This window comes from Carcharodon carcharias, chromosome 21, assembly GCF_017639515.1.
Source record: "Carcharodon carcharias isolate sCarCar2 chromosome 21, sCarCar2.pri, whole genome shotgun sequence".
Lineage (NCBI taxonomy): Eukaryota > Metazoa > Chordata > Chondrichthyes > Lamniformes > Lamnidae > Carcharodon > Carcharodon carcharias.
The window spans coordinates 73347347-73368203 of NC_054487.1; the positions used below are offsets into that span (position 1 = coordinate 73347347).

Here is a 20857-nt window from a genome sequence, read left to right on the forward strand (position 1 = left end):
GGAACGCACAGTGAGCTTAATACAGAGAAAGCAAGGATTATGGATGGGCCAAAATCCCCACTGCTGTTATCACAATTTTGCCAATGCCAACCAGACATTTCAGAAGTCGGAGAAAGGGGTCTCTGGAGATTCTGTGCCACTAAGACTGTCGTGAACCTAGCTAAGGAGGTTCTGCAGAAGTATACTGTTTGGGTGTCGACTTCGGATGGAACACAGCTGCCAGTGAAAGCGACTCACTGAAGGGGCAAATCCATTGAATGGGAAGTGAGAAATCCTACATACCAGAGGTGAAGTCAAAAAAGACTGTTGAGATTGCACATGGTGCCACATTTATGCCTGTAACGATATATGGCATATCTTTGTTATAACAACTATTTAAAGTGAAATTTACCTTTTGATTTAAGTATCATTGCCTGTTAAATAATGTTTGAATTATGCTAATTTTTATTTGATTGTTACAGTAAAAGTTTTAAGTGAAATTCTATCCATCCGTATTCTTTCTGTTGGCACCATAGCTTCCTTTCTTTTAAAATGTGGATGGTTTCTACAGGGATAGTGAAAGCTTGCTAAGGCACAATTTATTGGCATGTTTTATGAAGTTGGAAATATAATCATAATAGACTTAAAACTACAATAGAATTCAAACAATAACCTAGTAACCATCATGGTCCCACACACTTGGCTTCGAACTACGGGTAGCAGTTAACACAGTTATCAGAGAGCCCCACATTCCCTCCTTTCGGAAACAAAGTGCCCATCAGGTTTTTAATTAGACAGTGGTGGCCTTCCGGGGGTCAAGGAGCTGCAGGGGCAGAAATCCCACCTGCTGATTGCACTGGTCAATCATGGGCTGACAGCGACACTGGTGGAATTGGCAGCTGCCAGTAATGCACCTCCCAAAGGCCCAAGATCACTGAGGGACCCCAGGCCAAAGGGGGTCAACCAGCAGGTATGGGGAGGGAATGGGGGAGAAGATTGAGGAGGAGGGGGTGGTGGGAAGGGGTTCAGCAGCAAGAGTAAGGGTTGGCTCTCAGTGGGCCACCACCTCGGCACAAGCAAACCTGACAGGCTTTTGCTTTTCAGGTTTCCCGCACGGTGAATTCCACGCCTGCCGACTGTGACTCCCCACCTCGCAACCAATTTAAGATTACCAGTCGGGCTCACAATGTGGCTCACTTGTGTGCTAGAAGCTACATATATTCACGCCTGGGGCCCTATCCTTTGCAAACAGAAAGAACATGTCCACGCATCGCACCTTTTTCAACTAAACAAAAGCTTGGGGAACAGCCAATCCCTGGTTCATTCCCTATGGCAATGGCTTGACCACAGTTGACCTGCCTGGTTGAATTTAAACAAAAGCTGGTGCACGCTCCATGGCAATGCCTCTACCAACCAATTAGCACACACTTCTCATGCAATACAAATTGTTGTTCCCTTTGAGATTTGGTATTCTTGTGAATCTGTTCTGATGAGTGCAAGATGAAAAGCTTCAACAGTAAGTCTCAATTTTCAGCAATTATCTAAATTTTGGAATTCCAAATTAGAACAAGGGTTAATCAGGCACAGATAGAACTTATGTCAGTGCTGATTCAGACACACACTTAACACTGTTTCCTTTCCACATCCTCTTCCAAAACAGACTCCAATTGCAACTTGTATTAAAAAATGGCTCAGGTGTTGTACTGACTTACATGTATGTTACACCTGGTTAAAGAGCTGTTAGTAAATAACCATTCAAAATTTGACAGTATCAGGTGTCAATAAACTATAATTTTGCAATTTAGAAAGCCTTTACCTAAATTGTTACCAACACCTCAGTTATATAATGCTATTGTACTTAGATGAAGGTCAACAGTTAATATAGGTGCATTTGGAAATGTCTTATGTTCAACTAAACATCGGTTATTTTAATAATAATGATTTCAGCTGTAATGAACATAATATGGAATATTAAATACTGAACATTTATATTGAACAACTGAAGGATGTAATTTAATTAAAATTCATTTGATATATAATTAATTAAATTCAGTGATACATTGCACCTCCAAAACAAAAAAAAAAACTTACTTTTCAAGTTTAATACAAGCCATGGCCCGGTTTGCTGGTAAAAGTGCATTGGTGCCATCTGCTGCCATCCCTCTGGTATAGCATTCAATTGCTTCTAAATACTTTCCTTCCTTAAAGTATTCATTGCCCTGTAATGAAAGCATTAAATTTAAAAGAAACTGAAAGCTATAAGATTTATAAGACCATTTTTTAAAACAGTGGGAATGGGCAAAAAATACATTAGATCAAACATTTGCATGATTTAAAAAAAAATTGTATCATAGTTGACACTTCCTAAGGATGCTGTTAAATGCTATAACTCTGCCCAGGCTTTCCCATAACTTCAACTGTCGTGACAGGGTCTACGGACACTATGAGGGTAGATTAGTGGAGATGGATTACACTGTGCATTTATGATTTGTTTTATATTACTATCAGCCTGAAGCCAGCATAAATTATTTGATCTCTGTACCGGTATAGATTTAGCACTCATGAATCAATTTTTTCCAATGCAAATGAGAAAAGGACTTGAATTTATATAGCGCTTTTGCTGACCACCATACATCTCAAAACTCTTTACAGTGAATGAAGCACTTTTTGAAGTGCAGTTACTGTTGTAATGTAGGAAACTCAGCAGCCAAAATGCAAACTCCCACAAACCGTGCAAACTCCCACAAACCGTGCAAACTCCCACAAACCGTGCAAACTCCCACAAATCGTGCAAACTCCCACAAATCGTGCAAACTCCCACAAACCATGCAAACTCCCACAAACCGGAAGGTGATCATGACCAGATAATCCGTTTTAGTGATGCTGATCGAGGGGTAAAAATTGGCCAGAACACCTGGGATAACTCCCCTGTTCCTCTTCTGAACACAGCCATTGGACCTTTTACATCCACCTGAGCAGGCAGATGGGATCTCCGTTTAAAGTCTCATCTGAAGGGCAGTATTCTTTCAGTGTAGAACCAGAGGGTCAGCCTTTACTTTTGTGCTCAAGTCCTGGAATGAGACTTGAGCACCTTGCAACTCAAAGAGGGTCTGCTGATCCACAGCTGACAGTACACCAAACTTCAGCCAATGTCTGAAGGGGCAGTGCCCTAAAAGTTAACTGTTTGTCTCTCCACAGATGCTGCCCTGCCTGACCTGCTTAGCATTTCCAGCATGTTCTGTTTTTATTTCTGAGCTAGCTAATCTACATCAAAAATGCAGCAAAGCACAGTCATGATAGTGGCCTAACCAGTTAGCTCTAGCTGTATTTGCATCGGATTCTGACTGGCATTTTGAACCTTTTTAATTATAAGGCACAGACATACCAAGTCTTTCTCAAAAATTGCCTGCTGTTTCGCCTGTGTTCCAGTCAGTTTCTTTTCTTCGTTGGTATCCATTTCTTCATATTTGTTCAATTGACTCTGATCTTTACCACATTGTTCTGATGCTAGAGCCTGAGAAGAAAGACAAGTACATTTAGTACATTAGCAGAAATTCACACATAAAACAATAAAAATACGACTATTCAAACTGGGACTGCCAACTCTAATTAAAATTGTCACGAGGGAAGGAGAACAGTTGAGAAAACTGGGCTGGTGGGGCCTGTCAACGGTCATCACCCCTCCACTCATGGAACCACTCTGCAATTAAAAAGAAATTGTTTATATTGCACGGGCATCAGTGACACTGAATACTCTGACATATATATGAATGTGTGTTCTTGGTTGCAACAATGGAAAGATTCAATTGCCAATATCCGTGAGAAAGTGCTTTTCTTCTTGAACGACTTGCAAAGCCACAGGTGACATTAAAAGCGAATCAAGTGGTATCAAACTGAAACCCTATGAAGCAAGATGAATTAAGAGTGGCCGAATTGCCTTCCATGAAGGAAAATAGTGAGCTCATTTGTTTCATTTTGTACAAAATGTCATGCCAGTCCACAAATGGCCAGCTTTATTGAATTGAATTTCACAGTTTGATTTGGAGGGATTGAACATGAACCCTGGGTTTTTAGTATTGTCATTACGATTATATTAACATATCCTTCTAAATACACATGGATAAACTGCCAAGGGATGCACTTTGGACAATAAAGAGTGATTAGTGGTGACCTTTACAACTCCATCTTATCGTTGTACCTTCAGGTTAGTAACTTACCAGTATAGCCCAATAACTTTATTCAGTTTACTTTTTTTTTTTAAAAATTAGGACCTCAAGGACAGTTGGGACAACTTTTAAAACATTTAAGTTCCCTGAGTGGGGAATGTTTAGTGGGCAAAAGCAGCACCCAGAGTAGTATTAAGCTGAAGAGACCAGGTCCTCAATTTTCAGCCTATGTCAAATTAGCTAATGTCAGCCAGGACAACAGCAGTAGTGTAGTGAAGTGATTTCAGTGTCCTAGGTCACAGAAAATAAAACGGACAAGGATCTCCAACTCACTAAACATCATTCAGCTTCCTTTTAAAAACTGTGCATGTGGATGACAGGTAATACTTAGGATTGGGCTCAGCTGATTCTTATACAAGTTGATCATGAAAAGCATGTGTAAGAATGGAAAAGAAAAATAATGGGCCCAATAAATGAGGAAAAGATAACATCCATGTAAGCATTTTTGCATTCCGAGAACTGCAATACAGCGACATGCAGAGCGATGCAAATACATTAGTTTGGCCTCTTCAAGTATGCAGCTTGGCCTAAATAGCCAAGTGGTTATGGTACTGGGTTTGTAACCCCAAGCTCAAGAGTTCAAATCTCACAATGGCAAACTATGAAACAATGTAACTTCATCTGAAACAGATGGAAACAGGTTTACTCAAAAGAGTATCAAGAGTTCAAGTATACAACAAAACCAGGGGAATGCAGCAACTCGAGCACCCAGGTTTCGGCACCCACTGACACCTGAACCTAATCATTAATGCTCATATAAAATCAGTGTGCAACTCAAATTCTGATGAAAAGTCACAGAAATGTTAATTCTGTTTTCTGTAATTCTCTCCACAGCAGATCTGGCAGCATCAGGGAATGAGTATTTCCAGCATTTTCTATTTCTATTTCAGATTCTTAGGGTACTACATTCAGTCCATTTCCCCCACCCCATCATAATTCCTTTAAATAACTGCAGTTTACCTACCCTTAAAGCAACTACTTATCCATTCACAGTTGTTGTCTCGAATTTTAAGCTTAAAAACAGAACTTCACTGTATGCTTTAAAATCCATATTTAAAATCCTCACATCAGGGCAACAGATGACTTTTGCAAACGTACCAACTAATCATTTTTGACAAGTTTAACCTTCTTCAGTTTCGCAGTGCTCACAAGAAAAACTAATTTAATTACAGGTTAACTACATTAATTTTTTAAAAATGTACGCAATAGAATGCCTTTCCAAAGTAGATAGATTGGGCAGAATTTTTTGTCCCATGGGTGGGCGCGCGCCCTTCCAAACCGGGAGCAAAACAGTGCGCGGTGACATCAGGCGAGCGTACCGGTGCCATCACACACACTCGCGATATTTCGGTTGGTGCGTGCACGAGTGTCTGCAGCGCGCCCTCCGACAATTAAGAGGCCTATTAAGGCTCTTAAGGAAGTAATTGAAAGGCTTTTTTCACTGCCCGTCCAAGCTTATGGTTGGCAGGCGGGCAAATAGGCCAAGCGGCCTTTACATTTTGTACGAAACCTCATCCACGGGCGGGGTGAGGTTTCCAACAGTAAATAAAAAAAATTTAAAATTTAACATGTCCCTCGTCATGTGTCTGAGTCACGTGTGGGGATGCATTTATATCATTTGTAAAATATTTATTTTTCATTTTAAAATTCTTCAGCTCCCTTAATGTAGTTAACCTGTAATTAAATTAGTTTTTCTTGTGAGCACTGCAAAACTGAAGAAGGTTAAAGTTGTCAAAAGCTTTCAGTGTGCGCTCCCCCGTACATGCGCTGACTTCAGCACTCGCGCTCCTCCCACTCTGGCAGCACTGAGGCTCTCAGCGCGCGTTTCACGCTAGCTGGCCGTTAATTGGCCAGCCAGCATGAAATTGTAGTCGGAGCCTAATTGCGGACAGTGGTCCGTTTCATGGCTGTTCCCAAGCCTGCCCGCCATGCCCGCCTGACAAAGGGAAAATCCTGTCCAATGTTTGAACGAAGGAATTACATTTTTACCTCATTTACTTTTCTGAGTTCATTCTGTGCTTCAAAGTTTTGTGCATCCAAGCTTAACACCAGTTCAAAATCTGAAGTGTTGAGAGAAAGAAAATGATCAGTAGAAGCCTAAAAATGTCCAAGGACTGTGCAGCTTTTTAAACAGATATAAAAATTAAAATCTGCATTTATTTTTCAACAGAAAGCAATGAGTACTTCAGTCCTCAAATGATTAAATGGTAAATAGAATCAGGAAGAGCTTTACAGCACTTCCAATCTTCTTCAAATCTATTTAAAACGACGAACCTTCTTTTGCAGCTTGAAAGTTTTTCAGTTTCATACGAGCAGCACCTCTTCGAAGATAAGCTTTCATGAAGGACTTGTCCAGTGCAATAGCTAAATTGCAATCTGATTCTGCAACGGCATACCTATCAGATAATAATTAGTTATGCTACAACTCATTCCACAATTTGTTTCTTCACAAAAAAAAAATCAAAAAAAAATGCAGCTGTGAAGTGATCCTGCTCCCAAATGTCACCACGATGCAACATGCTCAATTCCCTATGCAGCAAGTTCCTAATCTCAGTCACAAAATTAAAAAGGATTGGCGCACAGGACGAAATCATCTAAACAGGAAGGCAAAAGGAAAGAAGCATCTCATCATTGCAGCAACAACACTGACAACGATCTTGAAGCAGGTTAATGGTGCCACATAAGAAAGAGGCAAGAGGGAAAAAACAGAAATAACAAGCAAAAGAAATGAATTTAAAAGAATAATTCACAAAATTAGAAAAAGGGAAACTTATTTAGCTCAAAAGGAAAAAAGCTTTCTTGAAATTATCTGGCCCAATAACTAGAAATAATTAAATGCATCTCTACACTGTCTTTAACATAATAAAAATTCTCAAGATGTTTTCAGAGATGAAAACAAATACCAAGCAGTAACAGAAGTCTGGAAAATTGAAGAGTGCTTTACAAATTTGGGCAGAATTTCTGATTTACTAAATCTTGTCTCATTTACTTTACTGGCTTAATGAGTTAATGACGACCTCTGACCTGGAAGCAGTACAGCAGTAATTTTTTTTTAAAATGTCTGTGGAATCTGTAATTGTTTTTAAGAATATTTGAAAAGGACTTTTAAGAATTTGCATCATTGGTAAAGGGGTCAATTGTACCTTTCTTGGATATTAAGAAATACTGGTCCAAGAATACTGTGGCCTGGCAACCCTTGACCTGGACACAGAACCAGCAGGAAGCTAAGATACAGAAAAGCCATTTAGCTGGCAGACAAATATGTGCTGCAGATAAAAAGGAGAGCTACAAGGAGAGGAGGTGGAGGGTGAAGGCACAGATGAGACACAAAGAGAAAGCACAGATGGCGGCAAAAATAGAGAACACAGTTTTTGTGAAGAGAAGCAACAAATCACTTTCAGGAAGTCAGTTTTTCTGTTTGGCAGACAAGGAGACAGGAGCTCTTGAGACAAGGAGACAGGAGCTCTTGAAGGCAATGAGCGAGCTGGGTAAGAAAATCTAAAACCTGGAAAACTGCGTGAATAGCTTGGAGGTGCTAATGAGACGTGTGTTTTCCCAAAGTGGTCAAATCATAACCAGGGGTGTTGTTGGTTGGTCGGCTGAAAAGAAACTGTGGAAAGCTACACCATCAGGATTGTCATGACCCAAGGGAGAGAGGGTTCATAGAAGTGTGTCTTGCTGGTGATAATTGTACTTGTGAAACTCGAAAGTGTAAGTTATTGTCAGATAGGATTCCTGATCTACCCTATTGTGGAACTGTGTAGTTATGTAGTGCCACATTTATGCAGAGTGTGATACAAATGTTTGTGGTTGCTAAGACTTCTGTTGTATTGATTATTTAAAACTAAATTTAGCTTTTTACTACAAGTATCATTTGCCTGTAAATTATTTTGTAATTTGTGTTGGTCCTGATTCCTGTTAAAGTAAAAGCTAAAAAAGTGGAATCTTGTTGATAATTTATTCACGAGGGTTATTTAGTAAATTTGGTTATTTTGATTTAGTTTCCTCACTGTAATTGTAGCAATTATGTACCTCAAAAAGAGATGACTCAAAATATGCCTGAATAGATAAGTTTTCAACGTAAACTAAAAGGTTGACAGAGCGGTGACAAGGTAGAAGAATTCTAGAGAGAATTCCAGTCTGAGTTTATAGCCATTAATACTTTTTTTTTGGAAGTGTAGTCACTGTTGTAATGTAGAAAATGCAGCAATTTTCACAGAGCATGGTCCCACACAGACAATGTCCCAAGACTGTTGAAGGTTTTGTTTGACAAAGGTGGAAATGAGGGAGGGAGAAATGCAAAAGGGGCAATAATGGCATGAACCGAGAACACATACTGCCACATAAGGTTGCAGAGATTGGGGAGTAATGGAGGGGTTGTTAACAAGAGCAGCAATTTTAAATTGAATGTGTTGGCAGATGTGGATCAGAGTTCAACTAAAGCAAAGGCAACGGAAACTGAAATTGCTCAGGGACATAGTGCAGGTGGAAGAGTTTTGAACAAGATGGAATTCACATGGCACACAATTAGTCAGGAATGGTGAACACTGAAAAAGTAAAGGCTGGAGTCAAAGACTTGGGGCAAAATTTTCCTAGAATTGCACTAAATGCGGTAGCAGGTGGGTAAAATGGAGTCCAAATCGCTGAAGAAAATGGTGGTTTTCACGCCGTATCTTCCCGAGCTCGCCTCATTATTTATGCATTCCCAAGAAACACGCCATTTCCATGGCAGACGGGCTCTCATTCACCCGCTCACCATCACACCGGCTGCCATCTTAAAAAGACAGCCGCCAGCAAAGCACTCGTCAACAGCTCACCACCACTGTCCACAAGACATGGTCAGCAAAGGCATATTTTCCATGGAAGCTACCAGTGGACTCGGAAAATTCTGCCCTTGAATGAGGATTTCACCTAAGCAAGCCAAAGATGCAAGATGACAATTCTGAGAGACCTCTATGCTTCAATATTTAAGCAAACGCTCTCAGGAGATAAGGATTTCAACATTAGGGTTCAATACGCATAGTCTTAATCAACACTATGCACTTGCATATAACTACATCGGAAATTTTTAATTTTATGGTTTTCAGAGATTTGTATAAACTATAAAGCATCAGCATCAGATTACCAGATCAAAATGTGCCTGAATGCACCCTGTAGCTAAACTAGTTATCAACTAGTATGAACTAAGCTGCAATGGAAATTAATAAATGGCATTAAAATACAAGCATTAAAATAAAAGCAGATGCTGGAAATCTGAAATATAAAACAGAAAATGCTGGAAAAACTCAGGAGGTCTGGCAGCATCTGTAGAGAGAAAGAGAGTTAATGTTTCAAGCCCACAGATAGCACATTCTACTTATACTTCAATAAGAAAAGTTGCGCTTCATCGAATAGCCATGTGGAATGCAAAATATTTCTTTAGAAAAAAAGTAAAATCCTTCTTATAAGGGTACGCACTTTAATTGGTATACTTACTTTTTTATTTTTAAGAAAGTCGATGCACGATTTGTAGGGAAAACTGGGTTATATGGATCCATTGTCATGGCCCTGGTATAACAGTCTATTGCTTCATCATATTTGCCTTCTTTGAAGTAATTATTACCCTGTCAAAATCAAGTATAATTATCATCAGATCTATTCGATTCACTTAAGGGAGGATAACAATATGATACTATCTCCACATACGAGGTTAGGGCCAAACTGGTTGAAAGTATTCATTCACAACAAGATGCTAACTGCAACTTAGAACTAAGGTCTTTCTGTTAACTTCTAACCCCAAAAGAATCAGTTAAGAATTTTACAGTGTCAGAAAATACAAGATGGACATAATAGAAAAGGTTCTGAACAATTTAGGGGCATTACAACTTTTAAAAAATGCAATCCCTGATAGCGTGGTATTGTTTGCCCAACACATTTCTAACATTACGTATCATAGCAGGAAAAATTGCACTGGGAACTGAAATTCTATGTTAAAAGATGCTCAATTTAGACACAACATTATAAACAGTGATAAAAACAAAAAAACTGCGGATTTTGGGGTCATGAGGACTCGAAACGTCAACTCTTTTCTTCTCCGCCGATGCTGCCAGACCTGCTGAGTTTTTCCAGGTAATTCTGTTTTTATTATAAACAGTGAGTGGTTTCAAGATTCTAAAGGTTCTGGGACTGTAAGTAGTGATGTAAACAGCCCTAAAAAATTGAATGATTGGTTATCACATTGCTGTTTGTGGGACCTCGCTGTGCAAAATGGCTGCTGTATTTCTCACATTGCAACAGTGCTGTCCAATACGCTCACCACACCTGGTGAATCAACCACAAACAAGTGTCAATTTGATGCTATTCATTTTCAAGAGTCATATGATACTGGGTTATGTTAAAGTTGCAGTAGTGGGTAAAGAGTCTCTTTATGGGGAATGTGGAACATTCCTTGTTCCAGTCCTACTCCAGCCCCCTCCCACAACTCTTTCTCCAGTACATCGATGATTACTTCAGTGCCGCTTCATGCTCTTGTCAGGACCTGGAAAAATGTATTAATTTCGCTTCCAATCTCCACCCATCATTTTCACATGGTCCATCTCTGACACTTCCCTCCCCTTCCTTGACCTCTCTGTCTCAATTTCTGGTGACAGACTGTCCACCAATATCCATTACAAACCCACCGACTCCCACAGCTACCTCAACTACAGCTTCACACCCCCCGCTTCCTTTAAGGACTCCATCCCATTCCCTCGGTTCCTTCGCCTCCGTCGCATCTGTTCTGATGATGCTACTTTCAAAAACAGTTCCTCTGACATGTCCTCCTTCTTACTTAACCGAGGTTTTCCACCCACGGTTGTTGACAGGGCCCTCAACCATGTCCGGCCCATCTCCCGCGCATCCACCCTCACGCCTTCTCCTCCCTCCCAGAAACATGATAGGGTCCCCCTTGTCCTCAATTATCACCCCACCAGCCTCCGCATTCAAAGGATCATCTGTCGCCATTTCCGCCAACTCCAGCATGATGCCACCACCAAACACATCGTCCCTTCACCCCACCCCGGCAGCATTCCGTAGAGATCGTTCCCTCCGGGACACCCTGGTCCACTCCTCCATCACCCCCTACTCCTCAACCCCCACCTATGGCACCTCCACATGCCCACGCAAAAGATGCAACACCTGCCTCTTCACTTCTTCTCTCCTCACCATCCAAGGGCCCAAACATTCCTTTCAAGTGAAGCAGCATTTCACTTGCATTTCCCCTAACTTAAGTTTACTGCATTTGTTGCTCCCAATGCAGTCTCCTCTACATTGGAGAGACCAAACGTACACTGGGCGACCGCTTTGCAGAACACTTGCGGTCTGTCCGCAAGAAAGACCCAAACCTCCCTGTCGCTTGCCATTTTATCCCTCCACCCTGCTCTCATGCCCACATGTCCGTCCTTGGCTTGCTGCATTGTTCCAGTGAAGCCCAACACAAACTGGAGGGACAGCACCTCATCTTCCAACTAGGCACTTTACAGCCTTCCGGACTGAATATTGAATTCAATAACTTTAGATCTTGAACTCCCTCCTCCATCCATACCCGCTTTCCGTTTCTTCCCCCTTCCTTTTGTTTTTTCCAATAATTTATATAGATTTTTCTTTTCCCACCTATTTCCATTATTTTTAAATCTATATCTTTTATGCCCTGTTAGCCTTTCCACCCCAACCCCACTAGAGCTGTACCTTGAGTGCCCTGCCATCCATTCTTAATTAGCACATTCGTTTAGATAATACCGCCACCTTCAACACCTCTTTGTTCTTTTGTCTGTGACATCTTTTGATTATCTGCTCCTATCACTGCTTGCTTGTCCCTACAACCACACCCCCCCCAACTTCTCCCCACCCCCCCACCACCACCACCACCCCGCCCACCCCACCCCCCCCCCACCCACCCCCACCTTAAACCAGCTTATATTTCACCCCTCTCCTAATATTCACTCAGTTCTGTTGAAGGGTCATGAGGACTCGAAACGTCAACTCTTTTCTTCTCCGCCAATGCTGTCAGACCTGCTGAGTTTTTCCAGGGTATTGGTCTTGTTTGCTGATAGTTTAAAACTTCAAAAGATTGTATATGCTTTCTTATATCATACATATTCTGTAGCAGGTGGCGAATTTGGTGACCTGACCGCACAAATTTGGCGAGCATTGAAATCCTATAGCACAACACTAGATTACAACAATGTCTACACTTGAAAAAAAATAGCTGTTCGCTGCTTTGGGACCTCCTTACGTGATGAAAGGCACTATATAACAGGCAAGTATTTAGTTTCTTTAGCAGTTAACTTTACATGCTAGCACCTTAATGAGCAGTAATGAGTAATCCCAATTAAAAACACTTTGAAATGTTTTGGGAAGCTCCTCCCACACCCCCCCCTCCCTGATGATCAAGAACCAGAGTGAGCCTTAGCCGGGCAAACTGAAAGGAGTGCAACACCCACTACATGTAATGATGGTAGAGGCAATACTAGTCTTTCCTACCACCTCCCAGCTCCTCAACTCAACAGAAAATCTGAAATATTAAATACCACCTGCTGTCAGCCTACTGCTGAACCCTGGCAGATCACCTGACTGAAGGGGCCTGGCCAGATGACCTGTTCAGTGATTCCTTGTCTAGCCTTGGTTCATAGTAGCACTCTGGCTTCTCAAAAGGTTGCGGATTCAAGTCCCATTATTGAACATAAAATCTAGACTAGCACTTCAGGGTTGTACTGAGAAAGTGCTGCACTGTCAGAGGTTTTGGCTTTCAGATGAGATACTAAATTGATGCACTTTGAAGTGGCATAAAACTTTCCATGAAACTATTTTGAAGAGCACAGTTGTTCTGCCTCGTATCTTGACCAATATTTATCCCTCAAGGAACATCACTAAAAATGTCTGTCTACCTAGTAATTATCTCATTACTGATGTTAGTGTGTACAACTTTGCTGCAGCCACTGCCTACATTACAACAGTGACTATTTCATCAGCTACAAAGTACATTGGGACTTCCCAAGGGTGTGAAAGGCTGTGTACAAATGCAAGTCCTTTGTTTCTTCTTTCTTTCTAACTTAGTTATTTTCAGGAATAAGCAGATTTTCAACACTTAAATGACATAGTCCCTCTATGTAGATCAAAGGCTGAATGCTGGTTTGTCACTTCAGGTTAAGTATCATATCAGCATCTGAGTTTGCCAAGAATGACCAGTAACTGACACCGACAGGTCCGCCAAGCAAAGTTTTTCCAGATCCATTAAGAAGAAAATCGGTGATCAGATATTCCTATTGAGGAACAGCATTTGCGAGGAACAGCATTTGCAAGGAACACAGCATGGGAAAATGCAAGTCCGTGATTTTCTGTCCAGTTCCTGGCCTGGGCTCCGTGAGCCTCACTTGCAGAGTTTCCTTATGCGTGTTCATTATATTATGCTTAATTAATAATGTATTACTTTTTTTTAAACAAATGATTTTATAGGACTTTTTGTTGTTGTTCCATCCTAGAGAGGCGTTTAGTGTTAAAAGGGTCTAAGTAACTGCAGCAAGTGTAGATTCCATTCACTTTTTCAAAAAAAACGAAAACTAATTTGTAATCCTGATTTACAATAATCTTAAAAGTATTCCTAACAGTTGAAATATTCTGGAGCAATGTAAAGCAAACATGCTTGACATTATATATGACATTCATTCAGCAGAACTTCATTTTACCCTGCTAGCTGTTCACGTGATCGCCGAGTGATCTGTGTAACATACCTTTTCTTTCTCCAAAAGAGCTTTCTCTACATCTATTTCCTCATCTTCTGTGTCCGGCTCCGAAATGCTGTCATTTTTATCCAGTTCTTCCAGCACTTTGTCCTAATGTAAAAGGAGAAATGCAAGATGAATTTAATCCCAAGTGTAGTTAATGTGTGCTCCTTTTACCTTATTCCTAGAGTAACTTAATTAAAACTAAGCTTATAAATATCAAAACATAAATCTTTTTATAGCAGGGTAACTGACAACTTCAATATCATTTAAAAAAACTCCTTACAAGAATATCACAGTTTGTGGGTATCTGGTATTTTATATTCCAAATATCTCAACGCATAAATGTATTATGTGGTGTGGCACTGACAAATTGGGTCAGGATAATCTCAAGTTTGATCCTTGGCAAAGCCTGAGCTAACTTCAATTTAAGGGTGAAAAGTCTGGGTCTAAGACTAGTGTCTTAAACTTAAATAAAGGCCATTACAAGAGTTTAAGGACAGAGTTGGCTAAGTGAACTGAGAAAGTAAGTTAATAAGTAGGAGATATTCTGCAACTCTCAATAAAGATGTATTTTATTAAGAAAGAATGACTCTATGAAAGGGATGCACCATCCGTGGTTAACTAAGGAAGTGAAGGAGTATCAAATTGAAAGAAACTGCTTACAATACTGCAAAGATTAGCTGTAGGTTGAAGATTGAACAGATTTTAGAAATCAACAAAAAACGATTAAAAATTAACGAGAAAGAAATTAGAGTATGAGAGAAAGTTAGCTGGAAATATAAAAACAGACAATAGGAGTTTCTACAAGTATTTAAAAAAAGAGTAACCAAGGTGAGCACTGGTCCCTTAGAGGGTGAGAATGGGGGATTAATAATGGGAGACAAGGAAATAGCAGAAACATTGAACAGGTATTTTGAGTCTAGTCTCACTGCAGAAGACACAAAAAACAAACATGAATATTTGAAAATCAAGAGGTGAAAGGAAGGAATTTAAAACAATCACAATCACTTGGGAAAAGGTATTGGAAAACTATCAGAACTAAAGGAAAGAGTTGACGTTTCGAGTCCTCATGACCCTTCGACAGAACTTGAGTGGATTCACTCAAGTTCTGTCGAAGGGTCATGAGGACTCGAAACGTCAACTCTTTTCTTCTCCGGCGATGCTGCCAGACCTGAGTTTTTCCAGGTAATTCTGTTTTTGTTTTGGATTTCCAGCATCCACAGTTTTTTTGTTTTTACATCAGAACTAAAGGGTGACAAATTCCTGGACCTAATGGTTGTCATCCAATGGTCTTAAAAGAAGAGGCTGCAGAGAAAGTAGATGCATTGGTTGTGATCTTCCAAAATTCCCTAGATTCGGGAAAGGTCCCAGCGAATTGGAAAATCACAAATGTAATACTTCTATTCAAGAAAGGAGGGAGGCAGGAAACAAACAATTATAGGCTAATTAGCCTAACATCTGGGATAGGGAAAATGCTAGAATCCATTATTGAAGAGGTAATAGCAGGAAATTTAGAAAATCATAATACAAACAGGTAGAGTTAACATGGTTGTGAGAAAGGAAATTGTGTTTGACTAATTTATTAGAGTTATTTGAGGAGGCAACAAGCAAGGTGAATAAAGGGGAACCAGCAGATGTGGTGCATTTGGATTTCCAAAAGGCATTTGACAAGGTGCCACATCAAAGGTTGCCACACAAAATAAAAGTTCATGGTGTATGGGGTAATATATTTAGTATGGATATAGGATTGGTTAGCTAACAGGAAGAAAAGAATAGAGGATAAGTGGGTCATTTTTGGGTTGGTGAGACGTAACCAGTGGAATGCCACAGGGGTCAGTGCTGGGGCCCCAACTATTTACAATCTATGTTAATGACTTGGATGAAGGGACCTAATGTACGGTAGTTAACTTTGCTGGTGATACAAAGAAAGGTAGGAAAGTAAGTTGTCAAGAGGACATAAAGAGACTACAAAGGGATTTAGAAAGGTTAAGTGAGTGGACAAAAATTTGGCAGATGGAGTATAATGTGGAAAAATGTGACCTTGTCCACATTGGCAGGGAGAATAGAAAAGCTGTACGTTATTTGAATGGAGAGTGATTGCAGAGCTCCACTGCAGATCTGAGTGTCCTGGTACATGAATCACAAAAAATTGGTACACAGGTGCAGCAAGTGGTTAGGAGGCAAGTGGAATGTTGGTGTTTATTGCAAGTGGAATTGAGTATAAAAGTAGGGAAGGGGTGCTACAGCTATACAGGGTTTTAGTAAGACCACATCTGGAAAACTATGTACAGCTTTGGTCTTCTTATTTATGGAAGGATATCATTACATTAGCAATTCAGGGAAGGATCATTCCACTGATTCCTGGGATGAAAGGGTTGTCTTATGAGGAAAGGTTGAGCAGGTTAGGCCAATACCCAATGGAGTTTAGAAGAATGAGAGGGGATCCTATTGAAACACAAAAGATCCTGAGGGGACTTGACAGCATCGATGCTGAGGGGATGCTTCCCTTTGTGGGGGAGTGTGGAACTAGAAGACAGAATTTAAAAATTAGAGGTCTCCCATTTAACTGAGAAAAGGAGAATTTTTTTCTCTGAGGGTCATTAGTCTGTGGAATTCTCTTCCCCAGAGAGCATGGAGACTGGGTCACTGAATATATTCAAGGTTGAGTTAGCAGGATTTTGTCAACGAGAGAGTCAAGGGTTATAGGGCAGGCAAGTGGAGTCGAAGGCAAAGTCAAATCAGCACTGATCTTATTGAATGGTGGAGTATGTTCGAAGGGCCGGATGGCCCACTCCCTTGCATTCTTGTGAAGCATCAGATCTGGGCTCCGCATTCCAGGGTTGGAGGATGTGGAGAACGAGGAAGGTAAAACAAGGAGTCAAAGTTCCCAATCTGTTTATGGCAAGATGCTTTAGAAAAGGCACCATCTCAGTGACAAATATAGCTTTCTCCCAATGTCACTTATCATTCATTCCATGGACTCAGTTCAAAATGGATAGGTAGGGATATAATCCCAAAGACCCTGCAAGGCATGTGGAGATGTTCCCAGGTAGCCCCCATCTCATGTAGAAAGGGGGAGAAGGTGGTCTAGTGGTCATGTCACTGGACTAGTAATCCAGAGGCCCAGACAAATTCTTTGTGGACATGGCTTCAAATCCCACCACGGCAGCTGCTGGAATTTAAATTCAGTAAGTAAATTTGGAATTGAAAAGCTAGTCTCAGTAATGGTGACCATAAACCCATTGTCGATGGTGTTAAAAACTCATCTAATGTTGCTTAGGGGTCCTTCAATGCCCTTAGGGATCCTTACTTGGTCTGGCCTGCATGTAACCACAGACCCATAACAATGTGGTTGACTCTTAACTGCCCTCTGCAACGGTTGAGCAAGCCACTCAGTTCAAGGGCAATTAGGGATAGATAACAAATGCTGGCCTTGCCATCGACACCCACATCCCAAGAAAGAGTAAAGGAAAAAAGAAGCATGAACACTAGACTAGTTTTAGTACTGGAAAACATATCAAATCTTTTCATTTTTGTACTCATGGCAGAAGAGTGTTAAAAGTTCTGTAATAAAAAAGACCCAGCAGTATTACTTCTTGGTGCTGTTTATTTATTTTATAATTTTTATTTTACTGTCTAAATAAGTTTAATAAAAGTTGTCTGCCACATAACATATCGCACTGAATATACAAATTAAAAGGGGACCATCTCCATGAAAGGATTTGCAAAACAGCAGGAGAGTTTGGCAAAACCATGAAACAATAATGGAAATTACGGTAAAATACATCATTGTCAAATACATACTGAAAACTTACCACATCAAATTTTTCCCAAGACTTATAGTCATAAGATTTTATTCTTGTTGCTTTATTTTCTTTGTTCTTCCTATTGTTCCGTGAAACAGTCTTTTTATTTGTATTTTTCTTATAATTTCGATTTCTTACAGGTGGTAGTGTCTGTAAATTTTAAAAGTACAATCAGCCACATTTAACCAAATACAGAAACTCTATTTATTCTACACCTGTTATATTGATGCAATGCCACTTTGATTTCACATTGGTATATAACTACAATATAACTCAGACACGAGACAATTCCTAAAGCTCTGAGAGAGCAAGCATCCTATCTGCTTTTCATAGAGTTGTTAAATTTAACCAGTACTTGGATAACAGTGATAAACTCCTGTTCAGCGGATAAGCGACCCACACAGAATTGCCAACATGGCTCAACTCTCCCAGGGTTGGATGGCTAAAGGAAGATACCCCTAATCATAGCATCAACTAACACAAGGTCAGGGCAAAGTGAATTTTCTTGAATATATTAGCGATACTATAAATATGGGGATTTGCAGCTTCTAAAACTGTCAATGGTACAAATGTAGTGCCACAGACTGTCACAGATATGGAAAAGTCCAAATAAACAGTTCTGACATGTGTAGCAAAGTAATAACTATATCTTGACAATTTAACAAATTAGGTAACTGCACCCTTATTCAAATCAGTTTACGCAACACAAAAGATAATGTACCAAGCATCAGTTGTGACTCAGTAGTAGCACCCTCACCACTAAGTCAAAACTTAACTCAAACCCCAATGACTTGAGCACAAAATCTGACACTTCAACACAGTAGGGAGAGAGTGCTGCACTGTCAGAAGTGCCATTTCTCAGAAGCGACATGACATTGAAGCCCACCTGCCCTTGCAGGTGACACAAAAGATCCCATTGCACTTGTTACAGAAAGAGCAGGAGGGGCTGTGCGTGCTTCCTGGCCAATGTAGTAACGTCAATCAAAAAATATTTTTTAAAAAACAGAAAAATAACCTTGTTGTATGAGCGCGCTCGCCGTGCACACCTTGGCAACAGTGCTTCTGTTCATTACAATAGGGGCTGCATCTCGCAAGTCAGTCATTGTCTGTTAAAGCACTTTGGGATGTCCTGGAGTTACCAAAGGCGCTACATAAATGCAAATTCTTTCTTTTTAAAGCTATGTAATGGCCGGGGATTCGGGGTGGGGGTGAAGAACAGCAAAAAACATAACTGGTCAAATAATATGTAAGCAAAATACTGCAGAGGCAAGAAATCTGAAATAAAAACAGAACATTTGGGCAGCATCTGTGGAGAGAGAGAGAGAGAGAGAGAGTTAACGTTTCATCAGAGCTGGGAAACGTGATTAACTTGGAGTTAATCCTGAGAGACAGGTTTAATAACCGCCAAGTGAAGCTCTGAGGATCAGGCTGGAGGAGGAGGAGGAGGAGGAGGAGGACAGTGAAGGGGCCTGGTTGCCCCACCCCCCCCCCTTGCCCGGGTTACCCACCGGGTCCAAGGCCGGGGCCTCGCCGCTCTGCCGCCGGAGCTCGTCGTCCTTCTTCTTAATGTCTTTCTCCCAGCCGTCCAGCTCCCTCATGAAATCCCGCAGCTCCTCCGACTGCTGCCGCACCTGCAGCTGCAGCTCCACCGACTTGTTAAGACCCGACATGGTAGCCGAGCCTGGAACCTTCTCCCGGTCGCCGGGCCCGGGACCCAAACAGCACCGCGCGCCGGCGGAAATACCTCACCGACAAGTGCTGGGCGCCCTCTTGGTGAGGGGACGAGGGGCGCCATCTTGGTAAAGGAAGGATGTGGCCTTCTGCAGAAACCGACACAAGAATCACCAAAACAAAACCAGAATTACCTGGAAAAACTCAGCAGGTCTGGCAGCATCGGCGGAGAAGAAAAGAGTTGACGTTTCGAGTCCTCATGACCCTTCAACAGAACTAGGTGAATCCAAGGAGAGGGGTGAAATATAAGCTGGTTTGAGGTGGTTGGGTGGGGGAGAGGGAGAGAAGTGGAGGGAGGTGGTGTGGTTGTAGGCAAAAGCAGTGATAGGAGCAGATCATCAAAAGATGTCACAGACAAAAGAACACATAGGTGTTGAAGTTGGTGATATTATCTAAACGAATGTGCTAATTAAGAATGGATGGTAGGGCACTCAAGGTACAGCTCTAGTGGGGGTGGGGGAGCATAAAAGATTTAAAAATATTTTAAAATAATGGAAATAGGTGGCAAAAGAAAAATCTATATAACTTATTGGTTAAAAAAAAAACAAAAGGAAGGGGGAAGAAACAGAAAGGGGGTGGGGATGGAGGAGGGAGTTCAAGACCTAAAGTTGCTGAATTCAATATTCACTCCAGAAGGCTGTAAGGTGCCTAGTCGGAAGATGAGGTGTTGTTCCTCCAGTTTGCGTTGGGCTTCACTGGAACAATGCAGCAAGCCAAGGACAGACATGTGGGCAAGAGAGCAGGGTGGAATGTTAAAATGGCAAGCGACAGGGAGGTTTGGGTCATTCTTGCGGACAGACCGCAGGTGTTCTGCAAAGCGGTCGCCCAGTTTACGTTTGGTCTCTCCAATGTAGAGGAGACCACATTGGGAGCAACGAATGCAGTAGACTAAGTTGGGGGAAATGCTGCTTCACTTGAAAGGAGTGTTTGGGCCCTTGGACGGTGAGGAGAGAGGAAGTGAAGCGGCAGGTGTTACATCTTTTGCGTGGGCATGGGGTGGTGCCATAGGTGGGGGTTGAGGAGTAGGGGGTGATGGAAGAGTGGACCAGGGTGTCCCGGAGGGAACGATCCCTACGGAATGCCGACAGGGGGGTTGAAGGGAAGATGTGTTTGGTGGTGGCATCATGCTGAGTTGGCGGAAATGGCGGAGGATGATCCTTTGAATGCAGAGGCTGGTGGGGTGATAAGTGAGGACAAGGGGACCCTATCATGTTTCTGGGAGGGAGGAGAAGGTGTGAGGGCGGATGCGCTGGAGAGGGGCCGGACACAGTTGAGGGCACTGTCAACGACCGTGGGTGGAAAACCTCAGTTAAGGAAGAAGGAGGACATGTCAAAGGAACTGTTTTTGAAGGTAGCATCATCGGAACAGATGCAA

The 20857-nt window shown here is 41.4% G+C and overlaps 1 protein-coding gene across 2 annotated transcripts in view; it reads right to left on the minus strand.

Moving 5' to 3' along the window:
- The window catches only part of rpap3 (RNA polymerase II associated protein 3), a 58384-nt gene extending 38912 nt beyond the window's left edge, over positions 1 to 19472 (minus strand). Inside the window, exons 1-8 of one of the 2 annotated variants that reach the window (XM_041216468.1) lie at positions 19260 to 19472; positions 17761 to 17901; positions 13952 to 14053; positions 9681 to 9808; positions 6480 to 6601; positions 6195 to 6265; positions 3365 to 3493; positions 2071 to 2198 (exon numbers count right to left, since the gene is read on the minus strand). In XM_041216468.1, the coding sequence (XP_041072402.1) occupies positions 2071 to 2198; positions 3365 to 3493; positions 6195 to 6265; positions 6480 to 6601; positions 9681 to 9808; positions 13952 to 14053; positions 17761 to 17901; positions 19260 to 19421 (983 nt within the window). In that variant the 5' untranslated portion in view covers positions 19422 to 19472. The remainder of the gene's footprint in view (positions 1 to 2070; positions 2199 to 3364; positions 3494 to 6194; positions 6266 to 6479; positions 6602 to 9680; positions 9809 to 13951; positions 14054 to 17760; positions 17902 to 19259) is intronic. The other variant, XM_041216469.1, reaches the window with a different exon arrangement.
- Positions 19473 to 20857: the final 1385 nt, after the last annotated feature.